Source organism: Corythoichthys intestinalis, chromosome 1 (assembly GCF_030265065.1).
Source record: "Corythoichthys intestinalis isolate RoL2023-P3 chromosome 1, ASM3026506v1, whole genome shotgun sequence".
Taxonomy (NCBI): domain Eukaryota; kingdom Metazoa; phylum Chordata; class Actinopteri; order Syngnathiformes; family Syngnathidae; genus Corythoichthys; species Corythoichthys intestinalis.
In genome coordinates, this window is record NC_080395.1 from 31,751,276 (window position 1) to 31,773,451 (window position 22,176).

Genomic DNA, 22,176 nt, shown 5'->3' on the forward strand with positions numbered 1-22,176 from the left:
TGTGACGCCGAGCAAACGCGATGCTAGATAGCTCCAATAATACCTGTTGTAGCCGATAGCCTCCAAAATACGCCCACATGATATGATAGATATGGTAGACATGGTAGATATCAAATATATATATATTTATACAACTGGATACAAAATGACAGACACGGCACCAGATGCGTTAGTAAACAGCCGCCATATTAAAGCAGTAGACTTCTTAGGAAGGCTCTGTTGTAGAGAACCTTCCTAGCGAACCTAAGTAACTTTTTATCTAAAACACTCCTAAATCGGCAAAATCTTGACTTGAATCTATCTTTAAATGTTGAAACAGTTTTAAAACTTTCACAAGTCGAAAGTAGACAGAAGGGAACTAATGCAACAATGGGAGCAATTTTAACAACTTTTAACGGTTGATTCAGGGTAAAGGGTAAATTAGGGTAAAGAATTGGGCTAGGGCCAATTCTCCCAAAAACCTTTTAAAACTTCACATAGTGTGGCCTATGTTTTTTTTTTTTTTTTGTCCTGTGGAAAAAAAAACAAGAAAATTATCACCATTTACTTTGCCAAGTAACTAATTACTCTTAAATTCAGGTAACTGAGTTACCAACGCAATTACTTTTTGGGAGAAGTAATTTGTAACTACAATTAATTACTTTTTTAAAGTAAGATTAACAACACTGCTGATGACTTGACCCCTCCCCCACTACACACACGCACTAAAAGCTCTGACATTAATACAACATGTAGACAACATGCCGCCTCCTCTGCCCCCTTCAAAGTGGAGGGATATTATAAGGTTTTTTTTGGCCAGCAGCATCCACTGTAAGTAATGTAAAAACACGTCAATGATGTTGAGGAGGGGGAACACACCACTATTTAATTTTTTTTTTTTTTTTTTTTTAAACTAAAAGTTGAACCTGCATCAGAGTTCGAATAACATTAAATTGTGTGAATTTGCTAACCTGCAAAACTCGAATAGGAAGCTGCTTAGCGAGAAGTGTCCTCCTGTATGTGTTTGACTATAACATTAGTTAAACTGTGAGAAATGTAGTGAGTTTACCCCCTTCACCCCAATTTTTATTTTTATTTTATTTATGTGGTCTTAAAGCAGCCCAAAGGAGCTTTCTTTTGGGTTGTTGGTTTTTGTTTTTTGAGTTTGGCTGTGCTTGTTGACAAAAGCAGTACTGTTTCACACGTAAGACGGCTCCTTTTTTATTTATTTTTCTTAATCCCTGACTATGTTTTTGCAGTTACATTTAATATCTTTATTTAGACAATATTGAGTGGTCTTAAGATAAATGTTTATTTTTGTTTATAAATGTTTATTTTTTTTGCATTCTTGGATAGTTAAGATTATAGATTATGAACAAGTTTGTATTTGTTTTGTATGTTAAAATAATTTATGTTCAAATGCTGCAATTTAAATTGGCTAATAAAATCCAGACATTTATTCTGGAAGCTTTCAAAATCTTTAATAGTTTTTTAAAACAAAGGTTTAAATCAAATGGTGTATCAACGGAACCAATACCTATGAAATTTCGTATAAGTCAATACAGATTTATTTTGCATTAATCATTTAGCCTTTTAATTAATTATGTTCATATTCGTGAGAGATGTAGCCCTGACCCCCGTTCACCCAATTTTTTTGGTCTTAATAATGTTCCATCCCCAGCAAAAAGTGTACATGCAGGTTATGCCGTTAAATCGTTCCTACCAATTTTGAGACCAAAACTATGCCCTTGCTTTTATGACTTGTTTTGAACCATCTTACTTCTTTTTGAAAAAAGTCAATGCAACTGTCCTTATGGCATGTTGAAATACCGTTTGATCCGGGCTGCTTGCTCCCCAGATGCCGCAAATTTCCATCGTTTTTTTTTTTTTTTTCATGTCAGGGGTGTGACTTGTTGGTCCAGCTTTTCAGTGCATCAACAAATCTCCAATTCTTTCAAATGATGTTAAATTTTCATAAACAACATGCAATTCTTTAGATTTGTTCTGTAAATGAATTTATGCATATTACTATTTTATTTTATACATTTTTTAAAAAACGTTTTTATATTATTATTATTTTCTATACACGAGAGGTGCCGGATCTGCCCAAATAAGTCCCGGAACACAGAGAGGCCAAAATCAACAAATTAACACATTAACATTATTAAATCACAAATTAACCCCTGCTTACAACAGCCATGGGAGAATATCTCCTCCTTCTTCCAGACACCTAGTGAATAACCCAAACAACATGGAAATGAAAAGACGAAGTAAAATGAACAATTATGCAGGAATAAATGTCTACAAGACATAACAATACGACCACATGATCACACACAAGCCTCCAGTTGAACATGTAGCGCCTTTAAAGCGCCACAAAAATTCAACTATTTGACATTGGGTCAACATTACTCTAACGCAAATTTCAACAGCTCCCCGAGTTTTTATATGGTACCAAAAGACCACAGAAAACCGAAGATATGATCGTTTTGATTTCATGGTAGGAAATATGTTTTGTCTACACTAGAGGGCACTCGTTTTTTTATATGGCGGAAAACAATCAGGTGACATGAATTCTGCTCTGAGACCCCCAATTTGGCCAAATTTCAAAATGATCCTATATGCATGCGTGATACATCACTGGAAAGCTTAAAATCTCAATTTCCTGGGGGAAGACAAATTTTGAACCGGAGGGCATTTAAAAAATAATAATAATAATAATAATTTTAAAGCCCTAAACCGTAACTCAAAGTGAGAGAATGAGAGAGCATCATTAAAAACACCATGATTTTTACAAGATATTATCGCGTACTTGCCTTGTTTCGATCAGTGTAAAGACACAGCTGTGAATGGCCACAGCTGGACATTTGGGTGATTTTAAGGGTGAAACACGGTAATATAACAAGGGTTGCAATGCAGAAATCGAAGACATCAAGGAGTGGTCGAGATTTTCTTTTTTAAAATATTTACACTTTCAAACTTTTTTATTTTTTTCTTTGTTTGGATCGATTATTTATCCTCTAAAATATCAGGGAAAATCTGACAGTAACGAAATAAAAAACACAATTAAGCGATAGTTATGAGGTAGATATCCGTTACCTATTTACATAATATTTTTCATTGTGACGTAATTTGTTTAAAAGTTTAAAATATGCAAGTGAATAATTTTATAAAGTTTTTTTTAACTAAATATTAGACATCAAATAATGATTCTAAGCTAAAAATGCTAGACATTTCGAATAATAAATAATCATCTTTTTATGGCTGGGTTGAAACAACAGCGGTTGCGCGGTGTCTGTAAACTGGGGTCTCCAGGGTAAAACAGACCAATTAAAAATAGTTTGGGGACTTAATGCGCAATGAAACTGCTATGGCAGCATATAGACATATTGTTCTATCGAACACAACAGTTCTTTTGGCTTAAAATACAGCAGTTTATTTTAAAGACGGGTGCAAGAGCAGAAACTGCTTTTTCAGCCATGTCTTTATTTTCTGCCATATTGTATTATACTGTATTGTATGTTATTTTTTGGGCCTTAGTCATGTAGTAGGTTACAGTGCAGCATAATAATAACCAGTGTTAGGAGTAACGCCGTTATAAATAACGCCGTTACGTAACGGCGTTATTTTTTCAGTAACGGGGTAATCTAACTAATTACTTTTTCCGCCGTTACAACGCCGTTACCGTTACTGACGGTCAAAAGCGGTGCGTTACTTACTCTGAATAAATTGAAGAAACTACCAGCCGTGTCGAGTCGACTCTCTGCTCTGTTGATTTGTCATCCAAGACTTGGGGTGCGTGCAGGTTCGAGAATAGCGCACGTACTTCTGACTCCAAGCTGTTTGTCCCTGCTCATTCAATTAGACAATGCTTTCCAAAGTTTGGTAACGTTTCTGTGTTTGCTACACCTGATGCTAGCCTCGTTCCCATCTCCCACTGTCAGCCAGCAATAATTCTGCTTCCATCTTGAGGACGGCAGACGCTTTGAAGGTGACGTGAATTGTCGGGAAACCAGCCTACCTGAATGCGGCCCCTCGAGAGATGCGATGGAAGTGATTGTGATTGGCTGAGGGTTAGAGTCATGTGTCGTGGTAAGCCAATCAGAGCCGGTGATTTCACAAGCAAACCGGAACAGCGCGTGCGGCAAACACACACACGCAAAACAGATGCACAGGGTCGGGATGGCAGAGGATTCAGAAGAAGAATTGTCCTTTAAGAGGTGGAGATATAGACACTATTTCAAGTTTGTCGAAATTAAAGGAAAGAACCTGCATGTAATGTGTAATTTATGTCCCGGGGCAAAGCTTTTGCGACATCTGTGGTAAGCAATTGAAATCTGAAGAAGCACCTAACAAGTTAACTACCTGTCTGTTCTTCTCTATTCCACTGACTCGAATACTGCTCAGAAAATTTCAAATTCTGTGACATACAACAAGTTCTTTTTAAAGTACTGGAAATAGTTACTTTCCCTGGTAACTAGTTACTTTTACTATAGAGTAATTCAGTTACTAACTCAGTTACTTTTTGGAAGAAGTAGTGAGTAATGTAACTAATTACTTTTTTAAAGTAACGTGCCCAACACTGATAACAACAGATCAAGTACAGCAGATGATGTGCTGAGAAAAAAATATGTACCACAGTAAGGAGTTTTTCGCAATGTTACTTAAGTATTCTTTTCAACAAATTCTTTTTTTTTTTTTTACTTGTACTTGAGTAATATTTTGGATGTAGATTTTTTACTTGGGTAATATTATTTTTGAAGTAATGCTATCAGTGGTGTGGGAAGTGGGGTGCTGAGGGTTCTTCAGCACCCCTGGTGTTGGGAGGGGGAGTGTTTTGATAGCTTTTGGGGGGGGGGGGGGCGTAAATAAAAACTATTGTATTTAGCTTGGGGATTAAATATATATATACATGTTGTTGTTGGTGTTTTTTGTTGTTGTTTTTTAAAGATGGTATTGGACCCTTTATTTTTCAAATGTGTGTCATAGCGCTGTCTAGCTGCAGGGGGTTGCATTATAATACATGGGCACTTTTATTTCCAATACAAAAACCCCAACACACACTGTAGGTGAAATAGAATGCTGTCTTTGTAGTAGCCTAGTAGTAATTACACAAACTATTCAGCATGCGTGTGTACTGCCATTGTGCACGCCTTGTATGAATCTCTGCAGGGTTCAACAAGCAACAACATGAGCACGAAGTACTTCTAGAAGTAGTAGTGAAGTAGTAAAGTCACGTCAATAGATTTTTAAAACCTTTTAAAATTGTATTGAAGACCTTTTTTGAGATTTTAGGAGAATTTCAGGCATTTTAAGGCCTTAAATTCAAATTGTTGGATTTAAGTTTTTTTTTTTTTTTTAAGACCCCGCGATACTCTGTGTATTGAGAAAACACACGAGCATGATCAATTTGGACTGAAATGACTGTTTTCGGATGGGAAAAACTAACCTCAGCACCCCCTGCTCTGAGTGACTTCCAGCACCCCTGAACGCTACTTTTACTTTAGTAAAATTATTTGCTGCTCCACTGACTTCTGATGATAAGTAATATGCATTTTATCTACTAAAGTGCTTGTTCTTACTAGGTTTGATGGTGACTCTCAAAAACGGCTGAAGTCAGAAGTAGAGCAGAGTCACTCACAAGCTTTACCACTTTTCCATAAGAAGCTTAGAGGCAATCCTCTTCAGTGTAAAACGCAACTCACTTGCAACAGAAGAAATAAATAGCTACCTGAAGTGCACACATACAAAAACTAGCTTTTCTCAGGTAAGACTTATGTTTTCATTCAGTTATTATCTACCATTATTACTATTATGCAGTGTGTTTTTGTGTTGGAGCACATTTAAAATTGTTTATCAGTGAATGTTTCTCGGTAAAAATAGCCAAAAGGTTCATGGTTAAAATGATACATTGTGTACTGAAGGATTTGCCAAAGAATTTATCTGTTTTTTCAAGTTTTATTTGTTTTATTTTGACAGTAATGAAACATTACCGTTATGTTTTTTGTTTTTTCGTATTTATAGTTGGACTTTTTATTGCATTTTCAATATGCATTATGTTCACTTTGATTATTTTCTAGAACCACTGCAATTTAAATTGTGTTAAATTTAGTATATTTTCAATATTTTTATGTAATAATGTAGCATTTTATGGTATATATAGTTTTTGCTAAAACAGTAGATAAATATAATACAATAAAATAAGTTGCTCGAGTAATTAATAGTTTTAAACATTTTAATACGTTAAAAGCATTAAAAGCTATAAAACAATATACAGTATATAATCTATATAGGACATACATATCTTTGCTAATAATTATGTTCAAATATATAAAATAGAGAAATATTGCTGTTTTTTTTTTTAGAAATTGAAGAATATATTTTTTTAATTATTTCCTTCGTAAAAAATAATGTATTACAGGAAATGTTTACAGTATATACATGTGTCCTTTCCTATTATATTTTTTTAAGATGTCTTTGTTTAAATGTTCTACTTAATATGTATTCACTGTAAACTGTAAAACAAAGTAAAATTAATATACAAAAAATGTGAATATAACATTTTTTTTCCTGAGTGTGTTTGCTGCTCCAAGAATAGCAGTGCTGCTCTCTTAGAAGGATCAGGCTGGACTAGATTAGCAGCTTCTTATCCACACTTAAACACACACAAACACAGTCGGCCAAGAGGTGGTACAGGAGCAAACTGGTCCATATCGAGAACCAACAAGTTGTCATCCATGGCTTTGTATCACAGGCGTGTCGCGTGAGCCCAAGTGCAGTCATGTGTGACCAGACGTTCGTGGCCGTGACCTTTGGCCCTTGCGAGAGCTGCGACAAGGCCAGCCCTCTCATGAACATCTACATCAAAACAGAGCCCATCAACTACTGTGCCTTCTGCGTGGAGAAGGTAACACAGTCACAGACACATTAAATCTCAGAAATGGAGGACATTTGGGCTTCAAAATGATTTAAAAATAGGCCTTCATGTTTCTGTTTTTCTGCTCCATGTTCTTAAAGCAACAATAGGTAGCTTTTCAACTTTTATTTAAAAAAAAAAAAAAAAAAAAAATCATAATGTTTGTGATAATATGTGGACTGACAACTAGTTGAATGACAACTCTTTTATATCTTGAGGGGGTCTGTATCGCTTTCACCAGCACTAATTAACTTAACCTTGCCACACACACACACACACACAAAAAAAAAACTACAAATGTGCTGACTGCTTTACGGTATTCGTCACTTCCTCCTTTAACCATTCATTATAAAGATGGCAAAGCAACAAGAAACAAAAAGTTTTGTCTTAGGAGGAAAAAAAGGCAGGCTACCAGGATATACAGAATAAACATTGACCCTGCCTTCGCCTGCTGGCGTGACCCCGCCCCCCCCCCCCCCCCAACCGAACTCATCAGCACAGTTGGGGGGGGGGGGGGGGGGGGGGTTAGCCACACGGTTGCCATCATATACTATTGTTTATGCTATTGTTTGGCCACAAATGGATTCATTACTATTCATCCTTCACACAGCCGCTGGAAACAGAAATGTTGTTTAATCAATCTGCAGGCGAACAACAAATTGATTTTTGATTGACTGATGATTTTACGACACTGTGGGTGTGCGCTGGTCCTTATGGGAAACGCAGCACTGGTCCTCATGGGAAACGCAGTCTTCCTTAAGGCAAAACACTACCGCTTTTGTCCACCGGCGTCGCTAAAATCGACCAAAATTGAAAAGCTACCAAGTCTTTCTTTAAATAATAGGTAATGAAATATTGATGGTTTAATTAGCTCGTTTTAGAGGGCTATGTTACAGCTTTTACGAGATGATTTATTTGGTGGTATAGTCATAGTAACATGGTTGCTAGTAAGAGAGTTCCAAATCTGTATGCTACTAATGTTAGCGTTCTCTAAGGGGTAGCTAACTGTTATTCCGATCAAATGCATAATAGGGTTGCATTACGTAGAGTGATGTATCCAATTTTACTACTGTATGATATGAAATATGAAAAAATAGAAAACATGACAAGTTTGCTCGACCCAGTCTTTTGGAAAACTTTGATCATGTCAAGTCTAGTGTATCGTGCGATTCACTGCTTACTTTTTCTAATATTAAAAATTAGGGCTGTCAAAATTATCGCGTTAACGGGCGGTAATTAATTTTTTAAATTAAACACGTTAAAATATTTGACGCATTTAACGTACATGCCCCGCTCAAACAGAATTAAATAACGGCACAGTGTCATGTCCACTTGTTACTTGTGTTTTTTGGTGTTTTGTCGCCCTCTGCTGGTGTTTGGGTGCAACTGATTTTATGGGTTTCAGCACCATGAGCCTTGTGTAATTATTGACTTCAACAATGGCGAGCTACTAGTTTCTTTTTTGATTGAAAATTTTACAAATTTTATTAAAACGAAAACAATAAGAGGGGTTTTAATACAAAATTTCTATAACTTGTACTAACATTTATCTTTTAAGAACAGAATGTTAATAATGTTAATGGCATCTTGTTGATTTATTGTCTTAATAAACAAATACAGTACTTATGTACAGTATGTTGAATGTACATATATATCAGTCTTGTGTCTTATATTTCCATTCCAACAATATTTTACAGAAAAATATGGCATATTTTATAAATGGTTTGAATTGCGATTAATTACGATTAATTAATTTATAAGCTGTGATTAACTCAATTAAAAAATTTAATCGTTTGACAGCCCTATTAAAAATGTTATAATATGTTGTGGAACCACAAATATTGATGAATATTTAAAATATTATGTTTATTAAAACAAATATTGCCACACTTACACGAGGAATTTGAGTTTAATTTTGACTGTTTTATTTGAAATTCAATTTGGTCATGGGGGAAGTGAAATATTGCTTTTTAAAATCTATATGCAAGCATTTTCTATCATAGTTTTTTTTTCGTCTTGGTGAGGTAAATTCACTCATTAACTGTAAGTTTTAGCATTGTACATGTGGATTATTTAACTCATTGCCTGCCATTGAACATGGACATTGAATTCATTTTAATAGCATACCGCACGAATGCTATTTTTAGACCTTAACGTCGCCATCGTAACGCTGAAGTGGGACATTATACTCACGTTTTTGCATACAATCGATTATTTTTCTGCTTGTTTTCTCCAGTAATCTTTAAAAAATAAACATGCCGATCAAACACTGCTGCTACGGAACTTGTAGAAACGACTCTAGACTATACGACATATGAAGGATGTTTCTTCATACGTTTTTCAAAACCAAAAACTCGGAGGAAAAAATGTGAAGAATGGATCAACTTGCGCGGACGTCCAAAAGACCAGTTTAACGCCAGCAAGGTGAAGGCATTCACATTTCATATGCCGTAAACATTCTGTTGGGGGGCCATGGTCTGGTTTTTTTCATTGTGACGTCATTTGTTTAAAAGTTTAAAATATGCGAGTGAATAATTTTTTAAAGTTTTTTTTTTTTTTTAAAGGGGAAATGTGAACTAAGGTTGGCCAAACATGTTTTTGAATAATATCAATGGCTAAACAATTATAAGCATATTTTCATTTTTTTTTTTTCACGCAACCCTTCCAGATTCTTTGTTTAACCCATAGCAACGCCCTTGACAACGAAAATGCTTTTCTTCGGCAATCTTCGGAAATTACGTCACACCGGGAAGTGCGAGGGAAGTCCACCTTAGAACAGTATTGTTTGTTGCATTGCTTCTCGTTAAGATGCCACGGCGGTGTGTGGCGATGTTTTGTTCTCACTCAAACGAAAAGTTGTATGAGTGGCCAAAGGATAGCAGGGCACGTAAATGGACATCTTTCGTTCGCACGAAGCGAATGAATTTCATGCCATCATCGAGTAGTGTTCTCTGCTGCAAACACTTCGAAGAAGCCTGCTTCCTTAACCGGTCTGCTTATGATCAAGGATTTGCCAAAAAGTAAGTGTGATTTTTGGATAGATGACTGATGACTTTGTCAAAGCAGAGCTACCAACTGTTGTGGAATGAACAGTATAAGCTAGCGACGTTAGCCGAGGCTATCCCCGATCTGTTAGGGTTCCTTGATTGCAGGCTGGAAACCAGACGGGGGGAAGCGGCGACAGGTGCCAGCCATTAACATCAGCTGCCTACAAAAGCCTGATCGTCGTTGCCACTCGTCGCCAGACCAACTCTTTCGGCATTCCCGTCAGTCACGTCCAGCACTCAGGTATTTACCAACATATATTCTCCCGGCTAATCTGACCCTTGCTCCGTCCCAGGATTCCTCGTGCCTGCTCCCTGACCTGTACCGTTGCCTGATATCACGTCTACGCCTGCCAGCGACCACACGACGTGCACGTGTGCTACAACGACTCTCGACGTGCCGCTGAAAATAAACCTTGTTAAATAATAACGGAATTCTCCCTTGTCTGCCTTGGGGTCCGATTCCCAGCGCTCCCTAACAGTTTTGGTCTGGCCACGTGGACCCCGCGGACATGGATCAGAGTTCCGCTTCCCCGTCGTCCCCCGCCCTGGACCGCCACGTGCAAGCCCTCGAGTACCTTTTCCAAAAGGTAGGAGAGATCTCTCTGGCTATTCAGTCTATCCAGACGCAGTTTACGCCACTCCCCGAGCGACCGACATCGTCACCCCGCCGAGGCTTCGTCTCCCCCCCGCCGACGCCACGTGAGCCACACGTGCCCCCCCCTGCTCCCTACGATGGCGACTTGGGCTCTTGTCGTGCATTTTTAGTGCAGTGCGGTCTCGTGTTCGATCAACAGCCGCATACATACAGTAGCGAGCGGGCCAAGATCGCTTACCTGATCGGGTGCCTTCGTGGGAGAGCCCTGAGCTGGGCGGCAGCCTTGTACGAGAAGGGCTCAGCGGCGTGCGCCTCGTATGCCAATTTCACAGCGGAGATGCGCAAAGTTTTCGATCACCCAGTCCGTGGTAAGGAAGCCGCCAAACGCATAATGTCCATCCGTCAGGGGGAACGCAGCGTCGCAGAGTTCTCCGTGGAATTCCGCACGCTTGCGGCGGAGAGCCATTTCAATGACGCCGCGCTTCAAGAGGTCTTCACTAACGCTCTCAGCGAATCCCTCAAAGACGAGCTGGCTTCCAGGGACGATCCAGGAGATCTCGATCAGCTCATTAATCGTTCGATTCTGATCGATAATCGACTTCGCGAGAGGCGACGACAACGCTGCGAGCTGCCGTCTTCCGCGTTTCGCAGCTCTGTTGCCTCAGGTTTGGCCCCTCCTACTAGGGTTCCTCGACCTGCTGGCGCCTCCTCACTGCCCTCTGCTGAGAATCCGGAGCCAATACAGCTAGGGCGAGCCAGACTTACTGAGGAAGAACGCACTCGGCGGCTCACTGCCCAGCTATGCATCTACTGTGGCCAGGCGGGACATTTCCTCCGCCATTGTCCGGTACGTCTGGGAGGAGGGGCAGGTTCTCCAGTAGATGAGGAAATACTGCTGAGTCAGGCGTCTAACAATCCTGCAGCCCGGCTCCAGCTCCCAGCCACTCTTTCTTGGAAAGACCAGTCCTGCAGTTTGAAGGCTTTTATTGATTGTGGAGCTGATGAAAGTTTTATCGATCGCAGGTTGGTGAAACAGCTGGGCGTCGTAACACGCCCGTTGCCCGCTCCGTTAAGAACCGTCGCACTCAATGGACAGGTGCTGTTTAGTGTGAGGGAGCAGACCGACCCAGTTAAACTTCTCCTTTCGGGTAATCACCAAGAAATGATTAGCCTATTTGTCATTGACTGCCCTCGCACGCCGTTGGTCTTAGGCCTACCCTGGCTAAAGACTCACAATCCGGTGGTGGATTGGACCCACCCCAAGCTCACCTCATGGAGTGCCCACTGCCACAATAATTGTTTACGGTCTGCCCTAGCTCCGACCTATCCTGTTCAGGATCCAGTCCAGGCCGACCTCTCGTCAGTTCCAGTGTGCTACCATGACCTGGGGCTGGTCTTCAGCAAGGACCGCGCAGGGGCCCTGCCCCCCCACCGTCCTTATGACTGTGCCATAGACCTGCTTCCTGGCGCCGTCCTGCCGAAGGGGCGTATTTATAAGATCTCTGAGCCTGAGAGGGAGGCGCTGCAGTCTTACATCACGGAGTCCTTGGCCACTGGTATAATCCGTCCGTCCTCCTCCCCCGTCGGCGCCGGTCTCTTCTTTGTGGGAAAGAAGGATGGCACGTTGAGGCCCATCATTGATTTCCGGGGCCTCAACAAAATTACAATCAAGAACACGTACCCGCTTCCCCTGATGGACTCTGCATTCACCCCCCTTCATGGTGCGCACGTGTTCACAAAGCTAGACCTGCGCAGCGCTTATCACCTGGTCCGCATCAGGGAGGGAGACGAGTGGAAAACTGCATTCAATACGCCCCATGGTCATTACGAGTATCTCGTCATGCCTTTTGGACTTGCCAATGCCCCCGCAGTGTTCCAGAACTTGGTCAATGATGTGCTGGGGGACATGATCAATAGGTTTGTGTTTGTTTATCTTGATGATATTTTGATTTTCTCCTCCAACCCCACAGAGCATCAGCAGCATGTGCGCCAGGTCCTCCAGAGGCTCCTGGAGAACCGACTGTTCGTTAAAGCGGAAAAGTGTGAGTTCCACGTTCCGGAGGTCTCATTTCTTGGCTACGTCATTGCTGGTGGAGAACTCCGAATGGACCCCAGCAAGGTAACCGCGGTGGTGGAGTGGTCTCGCCCCACCGATCGGAAACAACTACAACGTTTCCTAGGGTTTGCTAATTTTTACCGGAGGTTCATTAGAAATTACAGTCAGGTCGCCGCCCCACTCTCGGCCCTGACGTCAACTACGTTGCCCTTTCGCTGGTCCGACACTGCCAACACCGCCTTTGAGGACCTTAAGCGACGCTTCACTTCAGCCCCCGTGCTGGCGCATCCTGACCTCACCCTGCAGTTCATCGTGGAGGTGGACGCCTCTGAAGTGGGCGTGGGAGCAGTCTTGTCCCAACGCCAGACCAGCGATGGCAAGGTGCACCCCTGTGCGTTTTTCTCCCGCAGGCTCTCCCCCGCTGAGCAAAACTATGGCATTGGTGACCGTGAATTGCTGGCTGTTAAGCTTGCCCTGGAGGAGTGGCGACACCTGCTGGAGGGAGCTCGTCAGCCATTCATAGTTCTGACAGACCACAAGAACTTAGAGTACCTCAAATCCGCCAAGAGACTCAATCCACGCCAAGCCAGGTGGGCCATGTTTTTTGAACGCTTTAATTTCTCATTTTCCTACATCCCAGGGTCACGCAATATCAAGCCTGATGCCCTGTCCCGCCAGTTCCTGCCCAGCAAAACTAAAGAAGAACCGGCTCCTATACTCCCTTCCACCTGTTTTCTCCACTCAGTGGAGTGGGAGATAGAGGCAAAGGTCAAGGAGGCCCTTGATGAGCACCCTGACCCCCGAGAGGGACCTCAGACTACCTTGTTTGTTCCCGCCTCAGTCCGGCAACAGGTGCTAGAGTGGGCCCATTCGTCCCGCCTGTTCTGTCACCCGGGTATCCGCAGGACCCTGGCTGTATTGCGTCAGCGGTTCTGGTGGGCCACCATGTCGGAGGACACTCGGGCTTTTGTCACGGCTTGCCACGTCTGCGCCCGCAGCAAGACCTCCACCAAACCCAGCTCTGGTTTGCTTTGCCCTCTTCCCATCCCTAGCCGCCCGTGGTCTCATATCGCCCTGGACTTTGTCTCCGGTCTCCCCCCTTCCAAAGGTAACACCATAATACTCACTGTGGTTGACAGATTTTCCAAGGGGGCCCATTTCATCCCGCTTCAAAAACTCCCATCAGCAAAGGAGACCGGAGAGTTACTGGTTCAGCATGTTTTCCGCCTGCACGGCATTCCGGCTGAGATTGTGTCAGACAGGGGTCCACAATTCACCTCCCAGGTATGGAAGGCTTTCTGCGCAGCTCTGGATGTTGGGGTGAGTCTCTCTTCAGGTTACCATCCTCAAACCAACGGCCAGTGTGAACGCACAAACCAGCAGCTGGAAGCGGCCCTTCGCTGTGTCGCACAGTCATGTCCCAGCTCCTGGAGTGACCATCTTCCCTGGGTCGAATATGCCCATAACACCTTGCCGAATGCCTCCTCAGGCCTGTCCCCCTTCCTGTGCTCACTGGGCTATCAGCCCCCTTTGTTTCCTTCCCAAGAGCAGGACATTGCGGTACCCACAGTGCAAAGGCACATCAGCCGGTGCACCAACATCTGGAAAAGAACACGGGCTGCACTTATCCGCTCTTCTCAAAGTTCCCAGGCTCAGTCCAACCGCCGCCGTGCACCAGCACCTGTCTACTCTGTGGGTCAGAGGGTATGGCTCTCCTCAAAGCACCTGCCATTACGGGTTGACTCCAGGAAACTGGCTCCACGGTTCGTTGGCCCCTATGAAATAGAGAAGGTGGTGAATCCCTGCTCCGTCCGCCTCAAACTCCCAAAGTCTCTCCGTGTCCACCCCACCTTCCATGTTTCCCAGATCAAGCCAGTCTCGTCATGCCCCTTGTCCCCACCAGTTCCGACTCCCCCTCCTCCATTGTCAATTGACGGGCACCCAGCTTTCAAAGTGAGGCAGCTCTTGGACGTTCGCCGCCGTGGCCGTGGGTTGCAGTATTTGGTTGACTGGGAGGGCTATGGGCCTGAAGAACGGAGCTGGATCCCTGCCAGGCAGGTGTTGTGCAAGTCCCTGATACGCGATTTCCATCGTGCCAATCCCGGTCGCCTGTCTCGGACGCCTGGTGGCGCCCGTAAGGGGGGGGGTACTGTTAGGGTTCCTTGATTGCAGGCTGGAAACCAGACGGGGGGAAGCGGCGACAGGTGCCAGCCATTAACATCAGCTGCCTACAAAAGCCTGATCGTCGTTGCCACTCGTCGCCAGACCAACTCTTTCGGCATTCCCGTCAGTCACGTCCAGCACTCAGGTATTTACCAACATATATTCTCCCGGCTAATCTGACCCTTGCTCCGTCCCAGGATTCCTCGTGCCTGCTCCCTGACCTGTACCGTTGCCTGATATCACGTCTACGCCTGCCAGCGACCACACGACGTGCACGTGTGCTACAACGACTCTCGACGTGCCGCTGAAAATAAACCTTGTTAAATAATAACGGAATTCTCCCTTGTCTGCCTTGGGGTCCGATTCCCAGCGCTCCCTAACACGATCATAGTTGTTGTTGCGTTCGTTTAAATTGTGCGTCATCTACGATCTTGTCCGAAAGGGTTAATCCACTGTCAATCGGGAAAGGGGTGTGGATGTGCACATAAGCGGGTCGGCGTCGCGGTAATTCACGGTCACGTTGCAGATAGCCTTCTAGTTTGTGTTTCGCCGCTTTGCGAGAGCCGCTGACAGGTGACAAGTGTTGCTTTTAATGCGAATCAGCGAGCGCGCAGGCCACGTAGTGAATCATGGGAAATGTAGTCTCGGGACAACACTGAAGTGGTGCTTTGTAATCTGTTCGCTTGTGTGAAAAAACTATATTTCCTCACGCCATTAGACGCCACTTTGTTTTCTTATTGTTGCGCAATAAAGTGGAGAAAGCCATCAGCGACTGTGATATAGTGGATATTATTAAATTATAATACGGGAGTTCACCAGTAGAGTGTACGCATGTCATTTAGATGTGTTATTGTTTGTGCCTTACTCCTTCACTAAAAGAGAGAAACGTTGTTGTTCAGAGTCACTTGGCAAGATGTTGAGTAAAGTTGTAAAAGCCAATAAAGGAGTCGTGTGGGTCACTCGGTCAAGATATAACAACGACTCATCTCCTTCTTTCCCCCCAACGTTTTTATATTATTATTTTATATGCACGAGAGCTGCCGGATCTGCCAAAATGAGCATGATATGAAGTCTGATTATTATTATTTTTTAACAATGTCATCAGATAGACAAAAACATAAAATTATGTGGAAGTGCCTGCATCTTTAAATCATGAAAATAATAACAGCCTATATCTTACCAATGTTGTAATCTCGATGGGTCTTGTATCCATTCCATTTCAGGAAGTCTAGGCACATTGTTTGCATTCTGATTAGCGTCTGGCTAATAACATAAAATTCCAATCTCCTCTTCTTCCTCCAACTCAAAACTTCAAAAACTTGGATCTCCTCCCTTGCGCTTGATCTATCGCTTATATCGCTGTTTGAATCATTGTTTGAAGGGCTTTGTATGGCAGCCATATGTATGGAGGTGCCATCGCGTTCCCGGTGTGACGTATCACTTCCGGGTTCATCCCCTTTCAGGCTCAAACTTCGGAAACGCGATTATTTTGTCAAATATACAACATATAAATTATTTTTTCATGCTTTATTTGTTGGACAATGTTTAATTACTTTACTTGTGACCCTATTTGGCATGTGAAGAAATTACTTCACATTACTGCTTTAAGAAATATTAGACATCAATTCATGATTCAAAGCTAAAAATGACAGACATTTTGAATAATAAATATTATTACTTCCCTTCTTTTTATGGCTGGGTTGAAACAAAAGCGGTTGCGCGACATCTGTAAACAGGGGTTTCCAGGGTAAAACGGACAAATTAAAAATGGTTTGGGGGCTTAATGCCCCATGAATCTGCTATGGCAGCATATAGACATATTGTTCTATCAAACACGACAGTTCTTTTGGTTTAAAATACAGCAGTTTCTTTTAAATGTTTTTTGGGCCAAAAAAGGAAAGGTCAAAGATAAGCAGCCAACTTAGCACAATGTCACTTACAGCTACAAATCAAGTCAGAAACCTGGGCGTAATTATTGACTCAGACCTAAAATTTGATAGCCATCTAAAGTCCGTCACTAAATCCGCTTATTACCACCTAAAAAATATAACCAGAATTAAGGGGCTTCTGACACAACAAGACATGGAAAAACTTATGCATGCATTCATTTTCAGCAGATTGGACTATTGCAACGGTATATTTACAGGTCTTGATAAAAAAACAGTCAGGAAGCTGCAGCTAGTACAGAATGCTGCAGCCAGAGTCCTCACAAATACAATGAAGCTGGACCACATTACACCGGTTTTGAAATCGCTACACTGGCTTCCAGTGAGTCAAAGGATAGACTATAAAATACTACTGCTCGTCTACAAAACACTTAATGGCCTTGGACCAAAATACATGCTTGACTTGTTAGATTCCTATGAGACATCCAGACCCCTAAGGTCGTCTGGAACCGGTCTTCTGCATGTTCCAAGAACAAGAACCAAGCAGGGTGAGGCAGCACTTAGTTATTATGCTCCTCACCTCTGGAACAAGTTACCCGAACCTCTGAAGTATGCTCAAACTGTTAGCTCTTTTAAATCAGTGCTAAAAACGCTTTTGTTTAGCACTGCATATCCATAACTGTCTATATATTTCAATCTACCTGCTTTCTATTCCTCTTGTGCTTATCTCCATTGCTGATTTCAATTATTATTAGGAGTAGTAGTTTTTGTTTTATTATTTTTGTGTTATTTGTATTTATTTATTTTTATCCTGTGATTAAGTGCGATCTTTTGTCTTGGTTTTTACGTTGTATTGATTTAAATGTGATTTTTATGATCTTCATGTGATGTAAAGCACTTTGAATTGCCTCGTGTTGAATTGTGCTTTATAAATAAATTTGCCTTGCCTTGCCTTGCCTAAAGAGGAGTGCAAGAGCACAAACGGCTTTTTCAGTGTTGTCTGTGTTTTCCGCCCTTTGTTAAATATTTTGAACACTGTAGTAGGATTGTTTAATGTCTTTCGGTATTTGTCAAATTAAATTATATTGCCAAATTAAGATATGGTCTTAATATTTGTACGGGTCTGGGAGGGGTGGGCGGAGAGCACAGGTGGGGGCGGGGCCTTGATAACCGGAAAATGCTGCACGTGAGGTCAGAGTGTCGCGCACAGGCATTCTGCGCTCTTGAATGAGTTGCCAGTCGACACACTAGCATCACTGTGGTGTTTCTCGCCTATTTGGATGTTTTGATGTGTTCTCCATGCTAATTGTGTCCGTGTGTGTGCAAAGATGGCGTGTCAAGGGCTCCAGGCGGGGGAAAGTTTGGCCTCGCTCAAGAGGGAAAGTGCAAATTTGAAGAAGAAGTTGGACGAAGAGAGGAACAAGCTCAACGACGTCGAGTGTAAGTCCAACTAACACCAAACGTTTCCTTTCATTGCAATTCTACATTGAATTTTTGGACCGGTGCTTAAACGTGTAGTTCTGAATAAGGTGGGGAAAAAGGTTGTTTAAAAAAAAAAAAAAAAAAAAGTTTATAGAGCTTTTGTGTTGGATTTTATTCGATTAAAAATTATTGAAGTTGTTTTTCATACAATTGGTGATTTATCCCCTAAACTTTTTTTTTTTTTTAAATCAGAAAAACTAAATAATACTAGAACAAATTTGGGGGGTTAAAAAAATGAAATTTTACAACTTTATTGGTGAATTATGGGGCCAAGCTATTTTCATAACTTTCATTTTTTTTATGATTATTTTGAAGTATGATATTATTGAGCGAATGATCGCTGCCAACCCTCCCGGTCAAAATGGATTGGACGTTCAGCGCCGTCAATGGCAATGAAATATGTATGAGATTTCAGAGCAACTCTTCCCAGTTTAAATGAAATGGTCTTCTATCACCCCCCCCAAATAAAAATAGATATTTGTAGGAAAAAAACATTTACGATGAAAAGCATGGAACTACGGAGCCCCCCGGGTGCCAGGGTAGAAAAAATAAAAAAAACATAGCTAATCTGTACCCACAGATTACTAAACTGTACCCACAGATTACTAAACTGTACCCACAGAATACTAATCTGTACCCACAGAATACTAAACTGTACCCACAGTTTACTAATCTGTACCCACAGATTACTAAACTGTACCCAGTTTAGCAATCTGTAACCACAGATTACTAAACTGTACCCACGGTTTAGCAAACTGTACCCACGGTTTAGCAAACTGTACCCACAGTTTAGCAGTCTGTACCCACAGTTTACTAAACTGTGCCCACAGATTACTAAACTGTACCCACAGATTACTAAACTGTACCCACAGTTTAGCAATGACCCCGAAACTGTAGTCACCAATGTTTGGCGGGGGCTCCAAACGCCGAGGGACCGACCAAGCAAGCACATGCACCTTTTTCCCTCGGCGAACAAAGGGGTTTTAAAAGGTAACAATTGCACATTTTCTTTGGTAGCCATCTACATTTTCAGGTGTCATCAATCAATATGACATGTTGTGTGTTAGTAGCCGCTAATGCGGCTACTAAAAATAGCTAACTGACAAATGAACACTACTTGAATTAAGCATGCGCGGACACGACAGCAGCACAGAAAATGTGCAAACACAAAATGCCATACTGATTGATGACACCTGAAAGACGCCTACCAAAGAAAACGTGCAATAGTTACCTTTTAAAACCCCTTTGTTCGCCGAGGGCAAATGATGCAGATGCCTGCTCGGTCGGTCCCTCGACGTTTGGACTCAGACTCCCCGCCAAACATTGGTGACTACTGTTTCCGGGCGATTGCTAAACTGTGGGCACAGTTTAGTAATCTGTGGGCACAGTTTAGTAATCTGTGGGCACAGTTTAGTAATCTGTGGTTACAGATTAGTAATCTCTGGGCACAGTTTAGTAAACTGTGGGCACAGTTTAGTAAACTGTGGGTACAGATTAGCTATGATTTTTTATTTTTTCTATCCTGGCACCCGGGGGGCTCCGTATAAAATATCCTTTTTTTAATGGATATTTTATACGGAGCCCCCCGGGTTAGCTTATTAATGGGATCCTCGGATATGAAGACATATAGTTCTTAAAAAAAATGTTAGTACAAGTTATAATAATTTGATATTAAAACCCTCTTAATGTTTTTGTTTCAATAATATTTGTAAAATTATTTTAACTAGTAGGTCGCCATTGTTGTTGACGTCGCTGGGCAGTGACATCACAGGGTCACACTGCCGTACTTCACAGTGTCACTCTATAATTATGTAAGGTAGTGATTTAAATACGCCACAAGGTGTCATTGGCGAGTTTTAAATTAATAAGGGATCAAGCCAATGAGTGCGTTTTGTTCCTTGACTGACGCTGTAGTTTTCCTTTAATGCACAACGGGGTGTAAGGCAGAGAGAAAGGAGAGTGGACACAGGCGTTCAGATTCATAGCTCGGACTGCCCCGTTTATTGGCATAAGCATGTTTTTATATTTTCATATAGTGAAAATACAACAAAAAGAATATCTCTCTCAAAGAATAATGTTAACAAAAAGAAAAGTGTTTCAATCTGTATTCATGAGGCCCTATTCTCACACGGTTAAGACAACAATGCAAAGAGAACTGGCTTTCACAAATTCATGATCAAAATATATATGCATAATGCACATAAAACTTCAAATTCTATTTAAACATTTTAGCAACTTGTTTAGCTCAACAAATACACTGGATGGCAATATTTAGTCACAATATACAAACTATGATGCTGGGAGACATTATCAGAAGTCTTGTTTGTTGTGACTGACTACTACGGTGTCAGTCGAGGGACAAAACACACTCAATGTCTTGAGCTCTTATTAATTTAAAACACGCCAATGACACCTTGTGGTGTATTTAAATAACTACCTTACATAGCTAAAGAGTGACACTGTGAAGTATGGCAGCGAGGCCCTGTGACGTCACCGCCGTGCGACGTCAACAACAGGTTTATTTCTTGATTTAAAATTTGACAAACTTTATTAATACGAAAACAGGGGTTTTAATATCAAATTATTGTAACTCGTACTAACATTTATCTTTTAAGAACTACATGTCTTTCTATCCAAGGTACCCTTTAAAGCATTTGCTTATTTTCTAGACAGAATTTTGTTCGTTCCAGGACCTTGTTAGTAAGTTGAAATGGTTGTATGTCGAGCAGGATTTTCCCATAAGAATACATTATAATTCCATTAATTCGTTCCACAGCCCAAAAACCTACACTAAATTCTTAATAAATACTGCTGGTACTATTGCAAACAGCAATGACACAGAGCAAAACAAATAAATTATAAATAATAATAATAATATTCCTGTAATAATGTAACAAACCGGGTTCTAATGTGGCAGATGTGTTTTGCGTGTTCTACCTGAACGCACTGCGTGGCTGACGTGACAGTAAGATAGGTGCGGTAGAGATTTTACTTTCTCTTTTAATGTTTTGTTGTTGGCGTCAACTCCGGCGGACAAGTTCTGAAATAAATGATTAATAACCTGCCAAAGCTGGCGATTTCTTCAGCGCTGTTACTACAATAATAATTGTCACCTTAACTTATAAAGACTTGCGATCGGAGGTCGGAGGAAGACGGTCGAGATCGTAGACATTCTTCGGCCGTATCGTCAAGCTAGTTCACGGATGTGCACACTGCTCATATATTTTCATTTCAATGGTAAGCGTCACCTTTTTCCTTTTTGTCACCACCTGCACTAACCTTGTTGGAACCCATGTTGATTTCTCTCACAAGAAAATCTGCTGTGCGTCAGTCTTTCAGGAATACAAAGAAACTGCGGCGCTGTCATAAATCGTCTTATTTCGAGCATGTCGTCGGATGTAGAAACAAATTGCGAGTCAAATTTTACGTCAGATGTCGAAAAGATTGTATGTCGAAGCGATCGTATGTCAAGGTACCACTGTATTTCAAATGTGTGTCATACCTTTATTCACCTTTATATTTAGGATGGAAATGTGCTCAGCATATGTCACTGTCAAAACTGTGCGTTTGAATCTCCATTTGGGTCTCCCCGCATGGAATTTGCATGGCTTCCCCGTGCCTTCTCCCAAATTCTAAAAGCGAGCACATTAAGTTAATGGAACTCTCAAAGTAGTTCCTAGATCATAGACTTCATAATGTATTGAAGGGACGCGAGGCAGATTATTAGGGGGCTTATCTCTGTCAAAGCTGACCGAGTGGAAACGCAGACAGAGCTTTGTACTTTGAAAATTCTTGTGAATAAATGCTTAAATCGCTGAATTCTTTATAGATATCGAGGTAAAATAGTCTCAATTCTTGGCTAAAAGCAAAAAAAAAATGGGCAGGTACCATTTATTTTACGTAAATATGTTGAATGTGCTGCTAGTCTTTAAGCCACTGTGGCACCGCCTTATCACCACAAAGACCTCTTTACATTGACATTCTTGTGAATAAATGCTTAAATCCCTGAATTCTTTATAGATATGGACGTGAAACAGTCTCGATTCTTGCTT

At 41.5% G+C, this 22,176-nt stretch overlaps 1 protein-coding gene across 1 annotated transcript in view; it reads left to right on the forward strand.

The window, feature by feature from the left end:
* The first annotated feature begins 5,657 nt into the window (after positions 1–5,657).
* The window catches only part of LOC130923171 (guanine nucleotide-binding protein subunit beta-5b-like), a 38,141-nt gene continuing 21,622 nt past the window's right edge, over positions 5,658–22,176 (forward strand). The window contains exons 1-3 of the mRNA XM_057848688.1: positions 5,658–5,746; positions 6,734–6,886; positions 17,971–18,082. Coding sequence (XP_057704671.1) covers positions 6,761–6,886; positions 17,971–18,082 — 238 coding nt within the window. The 5' untranslated portion in view covers positions 5,658–5,746; positions 6,734–6,760. The remainder of the gene's footprint in view (positions 5,747–6,733; positions 6,887–17,970; positions 18,083–22,176) is intronic.